This window comes from Littorina saxatilis, linkage group LG17 (assembly GCF_037325665.1).
Source record: "Littorina saxatilis isolate snail1 linkage group LG17, US_GU_Lsax_2.0, whole genome shotgun sequence".
In the NCBI taxonomy this organism is placed as follows: Eukaryota; Metazoa; Mollusca; class Gastropoda; order Littorinimorpha; family Littorinidae; genus Littorina; species Littorina saxatilis.
In genome coordinates this window covers 6,858,610-6,876,125 of record NC_090261.1, presented here as the reverse complement: position 1 = coordinate 6,876,125, position 17,516 = coordinate 6,858,610, and the positions used below count along the sequence as shown (strand labels likewise).

General features: G+C 43.1%; 1 protein-coding gene and 1 long non-coding RNA gene across 2 annotated transcripts in view; both read left to right on the top strand.

Moving 5' to 3' along the window:
• The window catches only part of LOC138953869 (putative N-acetylated-alpha-linked acidic dipeptidase), a gene marked incomplete at its 5' end in the record, with an annotated part of 21,171 nt that extends 4,052 nt beyond the window's left edge, over positions 1 to 17,119 (top strand). The window contains 6 exon segments of the mRNA XM_070325831.1: positions 12,197 to 12,287; positions 12,921 to 13,010; positions 13,617 to 13,782; positions 14,435 to 14,516; positions 15,148 to 15,240; positions 16,000 to 17,119. Coding sequence (XP_070181932.1) covers positions 12,197 to 12,287; positions 12,921 to 13,010; positions 13,617 to 13,782; positions 14,435 to 14,516; positions 15,148 to 15,240; positions 16,000 to 16,216 — 739 coding nt within the window.
• On the top strand, positions 1,433 to 8,477 carry LOC138953870 (uncharacterized). Its single transcript, XR_011451633.1, has 3 exons — positions 1,433 to 2,726; positions 4,060 to 4,396; positions 5,685 to 8,477. It is a non-coding gene; the product is annotated as an uncharacterized lncRNA (long non-coding RNA).
• Positions 17,120 to 17,516: the final 397 nt, after the last annotated feature.

The following is a 17,516-nucleotide window of genomic DNA, read 5'->3' as shown; positions in this document are numbered from 1 at the left end:
ACGTTTTATTTCACTCTCCCTCTTCCTCCCTCTCTCTATTTCTCTCCCTCCATTATTCTCTCTATCCCTCCCTCCCTTTCGCTCTCTCCTTCTCCCTCTCTTCCGCTATCCCTCTCTCTCTCCTTCCCTTCCTCCCTACCTCTCTCTCTACATATATCTCACTACTTCCCTGCCTCCTTTTTTCCTTCCCTCCCTACCGCCAACAATCGACTTTTCTCTACCTCCCTCCTTTCCTCTCTCTCCCTCCCCTCTGTCCCTCCATCCCACTCTCTCCCTCCCCCTCTCTCTCCCTCCCTCTTTCTTCCACCCTCCCTATCTCCCCCCCCCTCTCACTCCCTCCCTCCTTTCTCTCTCCCTCCATCCCACTATATATTTCCCTCCCCTCTCTTCTCTCTCCCTCCCTCCATCCTTCTCACACTTCCTCTCCCCCCCTCTCTTTCTTCTTCCCTCCCTCCCTCCCCTCTCTACTCTCCCTTCCTATCTCCCCCCCCTCTCTCTCTCCCTACATCCCACTATTTCTTTCCCTCCCTCCCTTCCTCCCTCCCTCCCTCCCTCCCCTCCCTCCCTCCCTCTCCCTCCCTCCATCTCTCCCACACTCCCTCTCTCTCTTCTTCCTTCCCTCCCTCAATCCCATTGAGTCTCTCCCGTCCTCTCTCTCTCTCTCTCCCTCCCTCCCTCTCTTCCTCCCTCTAACTCCTTCCTTCCCTCTTTTCCTCACTCTCTCTCCCTCCCCCCCCTCTCTCTCAATCAATCCCTAAATCCATCCTCTCTCCCCCCCCCCCTCCCCCTCCCTCTCTCAGTCTATTCCTATCTCTCTCTCTCTCTCTTCCTCCCCATTTATCTCTCTCTCCATAGCTCTCTCTCTCCCTCTCACCGTCCCTCTCTTTCTCCCTCTCTCCACCCCTCCTTCCATCTCTCTCCCTCCCTTTATTTCTCTCTCCCTCCATCCCGCCCCCCCCCCCCCCCCCTGCTTTCTCTCCTCTCTCTCTCACTCCCCCCTCTCTCTCTCTCCTCTCTCTCTCTCACACTCTCTCTCTCTCCCTCCCTGTCTCTCTCCATCTTGTGAAAATTCGTAGTGTTATTTTCACTGTTTTGTCATTTCTCTTGACACAACTTCTTCTTCCAAATATTTTGGTAAAACCAAGTAAGTCCGCTTGCTTAGATCTGCCCATGTTTTGTTAGATCTGATATTGGGGGAAAAAAGTGGTAAACCCAAGTAAGTCCACAAAATGCCCAACAAAACCAAAACCCTCCATCAGATTATTATGAAAATCGGTTTGTAAACGTAAATTAATGCTATTCACCTTATTATCTCGGTAGGTTGATCTAGATAATCATCACTTTTGAGAAATGTTAAAACAGTAAAAGTCGTTTTTCTCGGAAGTAGCTTCAGTGGACTTACTCGGTTTTGTCAACACACGGCAGATCTATATTATAATACGCGTGGCCTTTTTCGCCGTGTGGACGTATCTCCTACCAAACCCCGCCGGTTTGGACCCTGTCCCTCGGTTTTTCCGTAGGAACGGATCGCGATGAAGACGATAGGCCGGGTTAGATTGACGACTTCGAAAGCGAAATGGCTTTTTGAGGCCTTTTTAACGTGAAATGTCGTAGCAGACAGAATATCCCAGCTATCCCATTGGCCGAAAGCGAACGGTTTGACTAAACACTACGCGACCGCACCTCAGACGAACCTAGCTGTGTGTTTTATTTCTCTACCCCAGACGAACCTAAAATAATAAGAAGATAGATAGATCTGTTTATCTGTTAATGGAACTCCAAAATATTCCATAGATTTGTTTACTTAATTTTTAAAAGATAAGTTCGAAACAATATCATCTGATAAGTCGCCGTATAACCTTATAGGTTCCAGCGACTAAATATTTTCCCCCGGTGCAACCATAGACATGTACGTCATCATGATCTCCCCTTCATCATGATCTCCCCTTAATTTGACCGTTATTTTGGCTGTCTTAGTGAAATGGTAAGATATATCTCTATGTTTTTTACATGTAAGTGTTCGGAAAAAATACAGTTATAGCAGTTATGTACAAAAATAAGCAGCATATGCTCTTTTCGCCAAAGTAAAGTCCTTTTTTCTTCTGGTTTCTTATATGTGTCACAGCACACTGCAAGCTTTTAGGCGAATAGCAAGTGAGTGGTATATATATATCATCAATTTTATAGTAGGTAACGGTGTGAATTACTTGCCATGTTCATGTTCATTATACGTTTTCCATATATGTGTCATTTAATTGTGTATTGCTTGATGCCATGTATGTATGTGTGTGTGTGTGTACATGACTTTAAATAAACATGGATGTGTGGACTCGATTGTGTGTGTGTGTGTGTGTGTGAACCATGTACATATTTTCTGTTGTCAATTATACTATGCGTTTGAATCATTATGTATTTTAGACGTCATACTTTTTTTTCGTATCTTCACGATGGCTTTTACCCGTTTAAATTTTAATGCTTCCAACTTTCAAAGCGCTGCACGGCTGGGAAGAGATGCGCACTTTTATCACTGTTGTTCATGTAGACGTAATCATGGATTCATGCAAACGTCATTCCTGCTGTATTTTATTTTGTTTGTTTGTATAGTCGCGTGCGGTCGCGCAGTCTTTAGTCAGACCTAAAGCGTGGCAACATTCGGACCGCTTGCTTCTGCCCAGCTTTGAATCGAGGCAGCTGTCAATCTGCTGTCGCATCAACTGGCTCTACAGGTAAATCCCATTTATCAGTCTGTAAAACTTTCTTAAAGTGTTCCTAACCTTGCTGTATTCTGCCACAGGGGTTATACTATAGAGATAGAGAATTTGCAGTCTCCCTCCGCCATTTTGACGCGCATGAGGCATGTTTTAATCATGGATGTGCAAACGCTGTGTGGAGTAGTGACTACGCTCATTTTTTTGATAATACACCAAGTTTGTTTGAGAAACAGAGAATAGTCAAAGTGCAAAACAGGGGTTCCCAGGTCTGAATATGCGTTTGAATCATTATATATTTTGGACGTTTTAGATTTGAGACAATGACAAAAGGTGACGTTTTCATGTCAGTATGTCCCAAATGACATCACCAGTACATTTTTCATTCTATCTAATCTGTTTTCGTTCTATTTTTTCTAATAACATGCGTTAACAATTGATTGCCAACTGGAATGGAAGAGCACAAAAAGTGTAACTTGATATGTAGTTTCTCTAGAGGGAAAAACATCTTCCACTTTCATGTCAGTGTGTCCCATGCAACATACATTTGCCAAACAGCTATGTGTAAGTAGATTATTTGTTAGTGGCATAGAAAATACTGATCAACAATCAAAGTCAGTGTTCACATTCATTTTCTACCTATTTCTTATTTGTTTATTCTTTTGGCAATGGTGAAATGTCAGCAATCGTGTGTCATTCGGGACAGTAGACATGACACCTGACCTTTTGTCACTGTCTCATTTCCATTTCGTAAAAATCTATGACCCATGGCGCATTACATGTGGGGGGGGGGGGGGGGGGGTGAACGAATCTTGCTTTTTCTACTTCTCTAACCCATGGCATAGGCCATACATGTGGGGGGTTCTATTACCTGAAAACAGCATCCACACACACGCGCACACGTTCCATTGGACGTACATTTATTGTGTGTGTGTTTGTCTGTGTGTGTGTTCATGGATGCTGCACTCGATTGTGTGTGTGTGTGTTTGAACCATGTATATTTTCTGTTATTTACTTATGTTATACTATGCGTTTGAATCATTATATATTTTAGACGTCTTACTTTTTGTTCATATCTTCACGATGGCTTTTACCTTTAATGCTTAATGCTTCCAACTTTCAAAGCGCTGCAAGGCTGGGAAGAGATGCGCACTTTCATCACTGTGTGTGTGTGTGATCATTTGGGGGGGGGAGGGGGCTGTATTTTTTTACACCAATGAGCAAACGTATAAAGAGAAAATTTTGTTCATGTAGATGTAATCATGCAAACGTCATTCCTGCCAAAACAAATCTTTTTTCAGTGTTGCATACTCCTGTGTACAAGGTATAATATTTTTTTCATTTTCTTCAGATATGGCGTCCCAACGACCAACTCACTGCGACCTCACTTCAAGACGCTGACCACAACTTGGCCTGTGAAGCAGTACCCCGACTTCGACAAAAACAAAAGCAATCTTTCCAGACCATTATCAACCAATTGTCAGATGCAAAAACCAAAGCGAGCAAAGACTCCACACAACTAACCAATCTTCTTAGGCGTGAAAATCAACGCCTCCAGTCGGCGGTCGCGTGTGGTCGCGCAGTCTTTAGTCAGAACCAAAGGCAAAGCGAATGTTGCCGCTCCTCCCCCAGCTTTGAATCGGGGCAACTGTCAAATCTGCTGTTGGATCCTACAACTGGCTCTACAGGTAAATCCCATTTATCAGTCTGTAAAACTTTCTTAAAGTGTTCCTAACCTTGCTGTATTCTACCACAGGGGTTATACTATAGAGAATTTGCAACATTATTCGCCACGTTTCTCAGTCTTCCCCCGCCATTTTGACACGCCACGACTGAACTGCAGGATTTTCGCTCTTTCAACGCTGCATTCTTTGGTTGTTTTCTAACCCAGGCATAGGCCATATGGGGGGTGGGGGGGGGGGGATTCAAGGAATCTTGCCATACATTATGGACGGGGGGGGGGGGGGGGGGGGGTGCGGTACTAAGCCAAAGTTTGGGATTCTGCCGGTGTCACGATTTCATCTTTCGCCTGTGTACATATTTCCCCCTTGATACTCAAGACTGAAATGTTTCCTGGTAAAATTAAGAAGTGAAATTATTTATGGACGAAAAGCATGTCATTTTCTTGCATGTGAAGAAAATTGGTTAAATTTAATAGATCACCCAAAATCGATTTTTTCGAAAACGTGTACCGAGTGGTTACGTCCTTTGAGTAAGAAGGGAAACATTTGAGGATGAATCAAATTTCAAGTTAAATAAAAAAAAATTGGTTGGACAAATTTGGCCCCATGAATGTAGGGTACACAAGGTCGCTTATCAGTACAATCGAAGGGTGTTTTTTTGTTCAGTGTAGAGTTTATACTAGATCAACGAGGCCGAGAATCAAAATATCAACACCGTTACAAAGCGAAAGATGAAAACGTCACACCCGCGTTACCCATGCAGATGCAGAAAGAAACGCTGCATTCTTTCGTTGTTTACTAACCCAGGCATAGGCAATAGCAATACATGAGTGGGGGGGGGGGGGGGGGGGGGGGGGGTTCAAGGAAAGATTTCCATTTCGTAAAAATCATACATGAGGGGGAGGGAGGGCGGTGCTATTACCTGAAAACAGCACACACACGTGCCATTGGACGTACCTTTATTGGGTGTGTGTGTGTGTACATGACTTTATATGCATGGATGCGTGCACTCGATTGTGTGTGTATATTTTCTGTTGTCATTTAGTTACAATATGCGTTTGAATCTTTATATATTTTAGACGTTATAGATTTCCATTTCGTATCTTTACGATGGCTTTTACCTTTAATGCTTGGGGGGGGGGGGCTGGATTTTTACACCAATGAGCAAACGTATAAAGAGAAAATTTTGTTCATGTAGACGTAATCATGCAAACGTCATTCCTGCCAAAACAAATCTTTTTTCAGTGTTCCATACTCCTGTGTATAAGGTATAATTTTTTGTAATTTTCTTCAGATATGGCGTCCCAACGACCAACTCACTGCGACCTCACTTCAAGACGCTGACCACAACTTGACCTGTGAAGCAGTACCCCGACTTCGACAAAAACAAAAGCAATCTTTCCAGACCATCATCAACCAATTGTCAGATGCAAAAACCAAAGCGAGCAAAGACTCCACACAACTAACCAATCTTAGGCGTGAAAATCAACGCCTCCAGTCGGCCACCTCATCTTCACTACGTTCATCTACACCCACCGCTGCACCAAACAACCCTGCAGCAACAAGCACTCCTACAAACACATCAAACCACCTATTGTCGACGTCCTAACGCTCAGTCAAATCATGGATGACGACATGATTGACGCAACACAAAATTCAACACAATCCACAGACATGTTTGATGCAACACAAAACGCAACCCAGTCCACTTCAGATGACGCAGTCACATCGGGAGAAGCTCTCCAAGCATTGTCTCAGGAATAAACATTCACATTCAACCCATTTTTTCACAACCTTTTCAGAGTCAGTAGTTGCGGGTAAAATCTGATCCCTGTTTTGAATTTGGTGGAATCATTTTGCGACAAATCGATAAAGTCACGAGACAAAGAACATCAACAAAGACCATATGGGCAACCATGTAAATTGTTGCGGGGGTGTAACGGAGATCGACTTTGTCTTTATAAGAATAGGAATCACATCATCTTAAACTCTACACACGGTGACAACTGCAACGCGTGTGGCACACAGCATGACAAACAAAAAAGAGCCCCTGCCATGAATACTCCATGCTTAGTCCTATTTATCAGTTTTGGTGGCGCTGATTTGGCAAATGAAATGTTTTAATTATTTTGTGCTGGCTTGCAGCCCAAGAGAAATATTAAACAAAAGCAAATGTATTTCTTCAGGCCTAACCAGGGGCGGATCTGGGGGGGGGGGGGGGGTGCAATGGGTGCAATTGCACCCCCCCCAAGCGGGACAACAACAAAAAAAAGAAGAAAAATGTATCACCTGAAAATAGCACTTTACACGCTCAGATTGCACCAGATTGCACAATTTTGCTTCCTTTTTAAAAAAAAATTCAGGGGGGGGCATGCCCCCGGACCCCCCTAGCATGCTCGGCGCTTCGCGCCATCGGTTCGGCGCTTTGCGCCTTCGCTGATAAGATACAAAAAAAAAAAACCAAGAACTTTGCACCCCCCCCTTTCAAAACCCAGATCCGCCCCTGCTAACCATCATAATGCCATATGCATGGTGATCTGTAAACTTCTGTTCTCTGTGCACAATGCATGTGTAAACATTTTGTTGTTCGCAGAACGCAGAACCAATTTCACATTTTAGAGAAATATTAAACAAAAGCAAATGTATTTCTTCAGGCCTAACCATCATAATGCCATATATGCATGGTGATCTGAAAACTTTTGTTCTCTGTGCACAATGCATGTGTAAACATTTTGTTGTTCGCAGAACGCAGAACCAATTTCACATTGGCTGGTTGTCGCGACATATGTCGCGCTACTTTACGTATACTGTCACCTGGTTGTCACGACATATGTCGCGCTATTGGCTCAGTCTGTTTGGTCAGTTCCGATTACCTCCCATTGATGCGAAAACCTATATGACTGTTTTTTGTTATTTTTCTCTCTGTTAATTCACCAGTGGCTATGTAACATGTGTTACAGAATTGCACCGGTGTAAGGGTTAACATTTTATTTTTCACTCGCATGTTTGCTGAAGTGTACAAATTTTGTTCCATTTAGTGCTGTTTTTTTCCCCGTCTTAAGACATATATGGTGATGTGTACAACTATTGTTCTCTGGGCACATTTTTTTGCACATTTATGTCCCTCACTTATGTCAATGTAGCCGCTAATTTGTTTAAGTCCAGTCAATCGTGCAAACGTTTCATTGTGGGTGACTCGAGCTGTAGGGTACTGCGACGAGATTTCTTTCCCAATTATATGATTGGTGTTATATATTCTTTTACACATTTTAACTAGCATTCATCATCTTGGTTGAAGCGTGACAAAATGATTTTGTCACATTGATTGAATTCTCAGACTGTCCACATTGACTGAAATCTCAAAAAAGGGCACAATTTAACGCTGTTTTATTCTTTCCCAATTACATGATTTGTTATTGTTCACAGAACCCACTGTAAATTTACCACTGGGTTACATTTTCATTCCTATTTGCTGATGTGTAAAACTTTTTTTTGTACTGTGCACACTATTTGCTCGAGTCAGTAGTTGCGGGTAAAATCTGATCCCTGTTTTGAATTTTGTGGACATATTGATAACGTCACGAGACAAAGAACATCAACAAAGACCATATGGGCAACCATGTAAATTTTTATATGTGTAAAACTTTTTTTTTTTACTGTGCACACGATTTGCTCATTTAATGCTGTGTTTATGTGTTTGTTTCACTCCCATGTGTCATATTTTCTGAGATTTCGGTTAATATAGCCACTTTTTTTAGTTTTGCCGCATTTAGCCTTTCCTTCGTAACTGTCTGCCTTCACCAAGCTGTAGATTCTTGCATTACTAATGGTGAGCAGCTACGCAAGAAAAGAAAAGAAAGTGTATTCAAGCGCCGAGCCTGGTAAAAAGAAAATATCGCTACATTGACCGAAATTTCAGAAAGCGTCACATGTTTGCTGCTGTGTAAATGGTTTGCAGTTCATTGCACATTGAACGCTGTTTTTCTTAGGTTTGATGTTTTATCACATTTTGTTCTGTGTGTGCTAGCGCTTTTTTGGGGTAAATTTGTCGCAATTACTTCTAAATTTAATATGTTACTGTTGTCACTGCACAAGTCATGGCCAATCCACCTCTGTGCCCTTTTTTTATATTTAGTCAAGTTTTGACTAAATATTTTAACATCGAGGGGGAATCGAAACGAGGGTCGTGGTGTATGTGCGTGTGTGCGTGTGTGTGTGTGTCTGTGTGTGTGTCTGTGTGTGTGTGTGTGTGTGTGTAGAGCGATTCAGACTAAACTACTGGACCGATCTTTATGAAATTTGACATGAGAGTTCCTGGGTATGAAATCTCGGAACGTTTTTTTCATTTTTTTGATAAATGTCTTTGATGACGTCATATCCGGCTTTTCGTGAAAGTTGAGGCGGCACTGTCACGCCCTCATTTTTCAACCAAATTGGTTGAAATTTTGGTCAAGTAATCTTCGACGAAGCCCGGGGTTCGGTATTGCATTTCAGCTTGGTGGCTTAAAAATTAATTAATGACTTTGGTCATTAAAAATCTGAAAATTGTAAAAAAAAATAAAAATTTATAAAACGATCCAAATTTACGTTTATCTTATTCTCCATCATTTGCTGATTCCAAAAACATATAAATATGTTATATTCGGATTAAAAACAAGCTCTGAAAATTAAATATATAAAAATTATTATCAAAATTTTTTTTTCGAAATCGTTTTAAAAACACTTTCATCTTATTCCTTGTCGGTTCCTGATTCCAAAAACATATAGATATGATATGTTTGGATTAAAAACACGCTCAGAAAGTTAAACGAAGAGAGGTACAGAAAAGCGTGCTATGCAGCATAGCGTAACCACTACCCGCTCTTCTTGTCAATTTCACTGCCTATGCCGTGAGCGGTGGACCACGAGTATACGGTCTTGCTGCGTTGCATTGCGTTCAGTTTCATTCTGTGAGTTCGACAGCTACTTGACTAAATATTGTATTTTCGCCTTACGCGACTTGTTGTATCTCTCCCAATAAATGTATGGCATTTGTTCTGTACGCGCGTGCCATTGCACATTGAACACGTTTTTGTTGTTGCTTATTCATAATTAACTCTGTAATTAATGAAGAAGAAAAAATCCCGTGCGGAGCACGGGTATTACTAGTATATGTGTTATTTAGTATAAATATAATTTAAACTCTCTTTTTACTGTGCCTGTGACTGGTGGGTACCACCAGTCACAACCCCTCGGTCTGCATGCTTTTATGGTGCATTTGACTTGTGTCTTAAATTGTGAGCTGATGTCAGGTATGTTTGACTGACCAGCAGTGGGCCGCTCACTTGGCTTTTTACCTGCGCCCGCGTCGCAGCAGCGCTCTTCACTTGCTCTTAGCACCAAGTCATTTTCATAGACTCTCTCAAGCAATAGGCAGATGTTTACGACGCCGTGGCATAAAGGGTGTGGTTGTTTACATTGATGATTTTCTGCTGATTGCACCGACTCGAGAAGAGTGCAATAACGCTTTGCATTGCCTGATAAATCTCGTTCGGAGATTTGGTTTTCATATCAGCTGGAACAAGGTTGTTGGACCCACTCAGCGCATTACATTCCTAGGTATAGAGATAGACACACGTGATTGCACTCTGTCATTGGGAGAGCAAAAGTTGGCAAAGGTTCATCAGCAACTCGATGAATTTTCAAAGAAGAGACGTGCAAGTAAGCAGCAATTGCAGCGCTTGGCTGGACTCTTAAACTGGGCTTGCCAGGGAATCCGCGGAGGCAAATTTTTCTTGCGGCGCATCCTGGACGCTATAAAGCCCCTGCGGCAGCAGAATCACAAAACAAAACTCAGCAGCGAGTTTCATAAAGATGTGCAGTGGTGGTTGGCTTACCTGTGCACATTTAATGGTGTAATTTATTACAACAGAGGCGAAACTCATCATGTGCATGTCGATGCGTGTGGAAAAGCGTGTGGGGTGTTTTGCAGAGGGGACTGGCAATACTCTGTGTTTCACGTGGACACACCGGCCGCCAGCGAGCTTCACATCAACTATAAAGAGCTATGCGCCGCAATACAAGGCATTGAAAGATGGGCGCAGACTTGGACAAACAGCGTTGTGATAGTGCACACAGACAACAGTGTAACCAAAGCAATCATTAACAAAGGGAGAAGTAGAAACCCATACATGAACTGTTTATTGAGGAAACTGTTCTGGCTCAGTACGAAGCATAACTTTTCAGTCAGAGCCATACATGTACCGGGTTTGGTGAACACTCTTCCAGACACTATTTCCAGGCTTCATGAGGCAGGAAACTGGGAGAAATTGTGTGTGTTGCTAAGAAACTGGTCGCATAGGGCTGAATGTGTTAGTTCCGACTTAAGCAAACATATGTCAAAAGATTCATTTGTGTTTCTTGTGCAGGAGAGGCAAAGACGTTTGAAGAAGAACTAAACGGGGAACTCGCCGGGTTTAGAAGCAGTACTTTTGCTGACAATACTGTGAAGACAATTAAAACTCACTTAAAATCCTATATGGATTTTTGCAATAGGATGAGCATCCCCCCTGTGCCGGTGACTAAGAGAACTGTAGCTCTCTATGCCACGTATTTAACCCGAAGGCTCAAGCCTTCCTCTGTGAAACAGCATATTAACATTATTCGAATAATGCACCTTACTTACCTAGACCAGATCCCTCAACTCACCTTAGATTTTTACAGAGTAACTTTTTGTAGGGCCTTGCCCAAGTAAACTCCCGTCCACGTTCTTTTGGGTTGGTAGGAGCTCAAAGTTCGCCCCTTTCTATTGGGTGCTAGTTTTAAATTTGTTAAACCCCAAGTGTTCTTAAATAATATGTGATTTTTGTCCCTATGAAATTAAAAAACTTGCCTTCGGTTTTTGACACCCAAAAGGAACTTCTTGTCACATGAATTTTATGGTTGTGGTTGTGATGGTGTGTGTGTGTGTGTGTGTGTGTGTGTGTGTGTGTGTGTGGGTCTGTGTGTGTGTGTGAGTGTGTGCGTGTGAGTGTGGGTGTGAGTTAATGTGTTGTATCCTTCTATGAGTGCGTGTGTGTGAGCGTGCTTGGTTGCGTAAAAGTACTAGTTTAAGTGTTATTTAGTATAAATATAATTTAAACTCTCTTTTTACTGTGCCTGTGACTGGTGGGTACCACCAGTCACAACCCCTCGGTCTGCATGCTTTTATGGTGCATTTGACTTGTGTCTTAAATTGTGAGCTGATGTCAGGTATGTTTGACTGACCAGCAGTGGGCCGCTCACTTGGCTTTTTACCTGCGCCCGCGTCGCAGCAGCGCTCTTCACTTGCTCTTACCGCCTCTGCCCCATCCACCTCCCTTGTTTGTTATAGCTGGCTGCGCTTTTTCATAAATTTGTACCGAAGGATTATGTATACGTTCTGTGAAATATTATGTGTACCTTATATGGAAAACGTATTGTTGTTATTGTGTAATAGGGGTGCTAGTTTTAAATTTGTTAAACCCCAAGTGTTCTTAAATAATATGTGATTTTTGTCCCTATGAAATTAAAAAACTTGCCTTCGGTTTTTGACACCCAAAAGGAACTTCTTGTCACATGAATTTTATGGTTGTGGTTGTGATGGTGTGTGTGTGTGTGTGTGTGTGTGTGTGTGTGTTTGTGTATGGGTGTGTGTGTGTGTGTGAGTGTGTGAGTGTGTGTGTGGGTGTGAGTTAATGTGTTGTATCCTTCTATGAGTGCGTGTGTGTGAGCGTGCTTGGTTGCGTAAAAGTACTAGTTTAAATATGTTATGGAATTTGAAGTATGGTTTTCTTTCATTCGCTACAGAGTAGGGAGTCTGGGCTCGGGAAGTGACTACGCCCCTCTTCTTCAGATCATCGGCATCACCTCTGTTGACTTCAGATATACCTACAACACGGTAAATCAACAGTCAGGCAGACGCCACCATACATGAAAGCCACATTCTTTCTCGTCTAAACGATTCGGCCCGGGGTCGCACCCTCTGAGATACATTGCGGCTTGGAATAAGACCATTCATTCACAAACCCAAAACTGCCCAGCTGCTTGTGTGAATTTGTTGGTGAAATAATTTTGTTAGTAGCACTATAGTTTCAATTATGGAAATCAATTCATGAAAGAAATTGGTATAAGTCCCAGTTGTAGGCTGGTCCTACTCCTTGTACATGCCTGGACAGACGTGAAATAGTTGCCCAAATCGTTTAGACGGGAAAAACGTTGCCTTTGACGGTATTGTCTTGAATATTGAGCACAAAAGTGACACTGAAATTCCTGGACTGTTAGTCATCTGTATTTTTCTCTTTGAACATTAAGAATATTATTACCATAAGCTATCGAAATAAGATGGCCATTAAATTTACCACAACACTATAACTCTCATTACGCCGAAAAGACTGAGTTTGTCTGCATCTGTGAAAGTTGTTGTTAATATAAAACAGTATGCACGTGAAACTTCACAATAGTTTGTGTGTGTGTGTTTTTTTGTAAATGTTGCACCGAACCACACGGAACCGATGCCATCCTTCTGTTTCAGAACAAGTATAAACTCGGTTCCTACTCGCTGTACCACACGGAGTATGAGACATTCGAGACGGTGAAAAGGCTGCTGGACCATGACTTTACCGTAAGTACTGTCACCTTGATCGGGTCCTTCTCCTTGCACAGTACGACACAGGGTTTGACTTCTAGACGCTCCCGCTCTCCCTGTCTCTTTGTTTGTCTGTCTGTCCTTCTGTTCGCACTCGGATCTGTGGGGATTACGGGCCGATTGAGTTGAAAGTTGGTGTGTAGATAGGTAGTGGGGAACAAATTGTCTTAGGTACGCCGATGACATTTTGTAGTATCTACTGTGTATGGTATGCTTCAGATACAACCATGTACGTTAACCCTACTCGCTGAATTGTCTCCCCTGCATTAATTTAAAAAAGCGACCAAGCCAACCTACGGGGTGGAGGGGGAGTTGCGGATGGGGGAGGGGGTGGGGGTTGGGGGTGCTAACCACCTAAAGGTCAGCGCTTGTTGATTGCAGTATCATTGGCGGTAAGCGTTTCAGATGCTAGGGTCGCTGTCAGACTTTCTCATCATCCCTTCAACGATCTGCTTAGGCCTACCTAACCTAACCATATTAGGCAACCTTCCCCTACCTACCTACTTACATACACCCCCCACCCCCCCCCCCCCCCCTGTTTCAAACACACCTACCCACCTATTTTGTCTATTTTGACAACAGTATCACCAGGCCGTGGGGCGGGTGGCGGTGGAGATGTTGAGGTCGCTGTCCGACTCTCTCATCATCCCCTTCAACGTGTCGGACTACGTCTGGGGGCTGGAGAACAACCGACAGCAGTTGGACACAGACTACGGCTCGCTGCTGGCACAACACATCGACAACTACAGTCAGTTTACGTTCTGTCTCTTTCTTTCACTCTCTGTCTATATGCGTGTTTGTCTCGGCCCGTCTTTTTGTAAGTCTGTCCCTCTCTATCTCGCTCTGTCTGCCTGTCTCTCTCTCTCTCTCTCTCTCTCTCTCTCTCTCTCTCTCTCTCTCTCTCTCTCTCTCTCTCTCTCTCAGTTTCTCTCTGGCTATGTCTGTCTGTCAATCCCTTTCTCTTTCTCTCTATTTCTCTCCCTCCATTATTCTCTCTATCCCTCCCTCCCTGTATGTGTGTCTGTCTGTCTGTCTGTCTCTCTCCATATTCTCTCACTCTCTCGTAACCTACGACAGTGGTATATATAATATGACCTCTAGCAAAAAGAACACACACACTCAATCTCACTCTCACTCTCACACACACACACACACATGAGGAGAGAGAATGGGGGCCGGAGGGAGGATCGAGGGAGAGAGGGGGGGAATGTCTGGTGATACTTCAATACTCGCAACATGAGAGCAGAGAAAGACACATGTCATGGATAGGTAGACAAAGGGATGGACGGATAGAAGGATGGGTGATTCTTTACAAGTCAGAGAAAATAGTTTGAGTTGTAGATTTTCCGTGGGGAATGAAATCATGGTGAGCTCACTAATTCTGTTTGTCAATGTTGCAGCAAATTTGGAGACGGCTATCAAGGAATTTGCACAGGATGTGCACAACTTTGAAAGCGCAGTAGCGGGCATGGACAAGACAGAGTAAGTTCTGTATTACAGGACCCCATCCATCGTTTTGAGCCTTGTCTTTTTCAACCAAACAACAAATTATGACGAGCTCCTTTCGGAAGATTTGAGTCACTTTTAGGAGCATACATTCACATCAACTAACCTGAAAATGTTCGCTAGTTTTAAAGAATGCTATGAATTGGTCTCGCAGCAAGGAATCAAGAGTTGTACATGCCTTAGTATCACCAGTTTAAACATTGACAACTTCTTATGAGTTCCAAAATGCGGTTGTGTTGGTATCTTGTCAAAGGAATATGAGATTACACATTTCTCAGAACAGGGGAGCGCCTGTGGATGGTAGACATTTCGCTTTACGTGGCAAACGGTCCCTACAATAGACGTTGCTCGGAAATAACTCTGTCGGGTTTGTATGAGTTGCAAACATTGAGGCAAGCTTTCCCACGTGACATAATAAGCCAACCAATAGCGAGCGGCGTGTCTCCACACGTGACGGGGACCACATATGTGTGGAAATATGCCCATCGCTTATGATTGGCCTGTAAGGTCACGTGAGAAAGCTTGCCTCAATGTTTCACAATCCATACAAACCCGACAGTTATGTCCGGAATTCGTCTAGTTGATTGCGTTTTTGCTTGCCGTACAGTCCAATGGCCATACGCATGGTGAACGATCAGCTGCTACTGCTGGAGAAAGCTTTCCTGGATCCATCCGGACTACCGGACAGACCACAGAAAAAGTAAGTATTAGTTCAGGCCAGGTTGGATGTCCTTAATCTCCCTCTGAAATCCCTGTCCCTTCATCCATTTCGCAATCCCAGCCCATGCCACCTCCTCACTGCACTGTTGTGTTGTGACAATTGTCGCTACACCTGCATTAATGTACCCTCGCTAAACTGTTGTGTTGCGACAATTGTCGCTATACCTGCATTAATGTACCCTCGCTAAACTTTCGACAAAATCAGAACCATTGTATGTGTACTGTATCATCCAAATAAGCATATTGACGGGAAACGGCATTCACTGATACTGTACCAACTAGGAGGAGGGAACTGTATTGAAGTGTGGAAAGTGAGCAAAAATCGTGGTGAAAGCAATCATTTTGACATTAGAAACAGATGTATTCTGTAAAACTGCGTTTATGTTCCCATGGAGGACTGTTGACGGGGGGGAGGGGGGTAAATCTGGGACGCTATTCTTGAATTTTCACCGTTCTTTCGTACCTATACAGTGGAACCCCCCATTTTAAGACCCCCCAATTTAAGACTCACTCCCTCTTTAGACCCTCTTTTTTCAGACTTTCTGTTCAAAGCCTTTGTAAATGTGTACCTCCTTTTTAAAGACCTGATTTTCTCAGATTTATTTAGGTCTTAAAAGGGGGGTTCCACTGTATAATCGAAACTATAATGGAAATAAGCAGAACTAGTACTGAGCAGCATTAAACCATGAAACAACACCGACACATCATTAATTATTCTGACCTACCACGTTGTTTTCAGACACCTTCTATTCGCGGAGAATGCCAACGACGTCTACGCTGGCAGCAGTTTCCCTGGCCTTATAGATCTGCTGTTTGAGATAGACGAGCGCGACGAAACCGAGCGACAGGCAAGATGGGAGGAAGTGCGTCATCAGTTCTCCGTCATTGTCAACGCCATTCAGGCTGCCGGCTTTACCCTGCGTGACGTCATCAGTTTTACGGAGGAACGATACTGATAACGGCCCTCAATGGACCAACAAACCCACACAATTCAAACGATGATAAAAATGGCTCAAGCAAGATCAGAGCAAAGGAAACAGTTACAAAATGGCTATTTTCAATTTGAGATCATGGTAACTGCATGACTTTTTTTCTTTTTTTTTTCTGGACATTGCCGATTGGTAAGTTTTATTTATGTGATGGCCGATCAAGTATACAGACTTTGTGATGTTTTAGGTTGTTCATGTGATACAGAAAACAAATCCATTAAAAATGATTATAATCCACTCATCTATATCTCTATACGGCTTGTGTCTGTCTGTCTGTCTGTCTGTGTCACTTCGCAATGCACGGCCAAAGTTCTCGATGGATCTGCTTCAAATTTGGTGGGCATATTCAGGTAGACCCCGGACACAATCTGGTCGATGAAAATTTTCAACACGTGCTCTCAGCGCGCAGCGCTCAACCGATTTTGGTTTTTCTGTACATCCATTCCCAGTAACTCTTCCTTATCTTCTCCAGCGTTTTGTGCGTTTATCTCCCTTCCTTCGTGTGGCGTCAATCGCGTACAATGCGCCGGCGAAGCCGGGTATTCGGCTCTATTTCTTTCCGGCAAAGCCGGGTACCCGGCGAAGCGGGTATTCATCTAGTTTTGTATATGTGACAGGGGAGGCGACCGCTCCTTTCACAGCAGACTCTGCACCCGAGTTGTTGGCCTTTAAGTCAACACCGGTGGATTGTATAATTCTGTTTGTGATGGGGTCTGGTGGTTTCCGATTGTCCGTATGTTCATGGAAACCTTCGGGTTTACATAACAGTTTTTATAGGGCTAAGAAATTAGCCCTAACATTTTCAATCCTGTTTGATTGCACTTCGCTTCCCGAGGTGAACGTAGTGTTTCGGCACTCGGTTACATATATATGGAAAAAAACTAGACATGTACACAGATGATAATCAGAAAATTATATTTCATGCACACAAAGACCCTACTGCATGTAACAAAATCCTTACACATATATTTTCACATGAACATAATCATGTAGCTTATTATAATCGGATTTGCTTCAGTGGTACCCTTCCAACGTGTGTGTATGTGTGTGTGTGTGTGTGTGTGTGTGTGTGTGTGTGTGTCTGTCTGTGTGTCTGTCTGTGTGTCTGTCTGTGTGTCTGTCTGTGTGTGTACGCTCCTGCGAATCATAATTTAAACAGAAAATGTAATCATTTACACGTATGAAAACAAAATAATAGAAGGCATATCCGTATTTGTTTGTATGGAACAGTGAAAGGGACGGATACTGAACGAATGAATAAAATCTA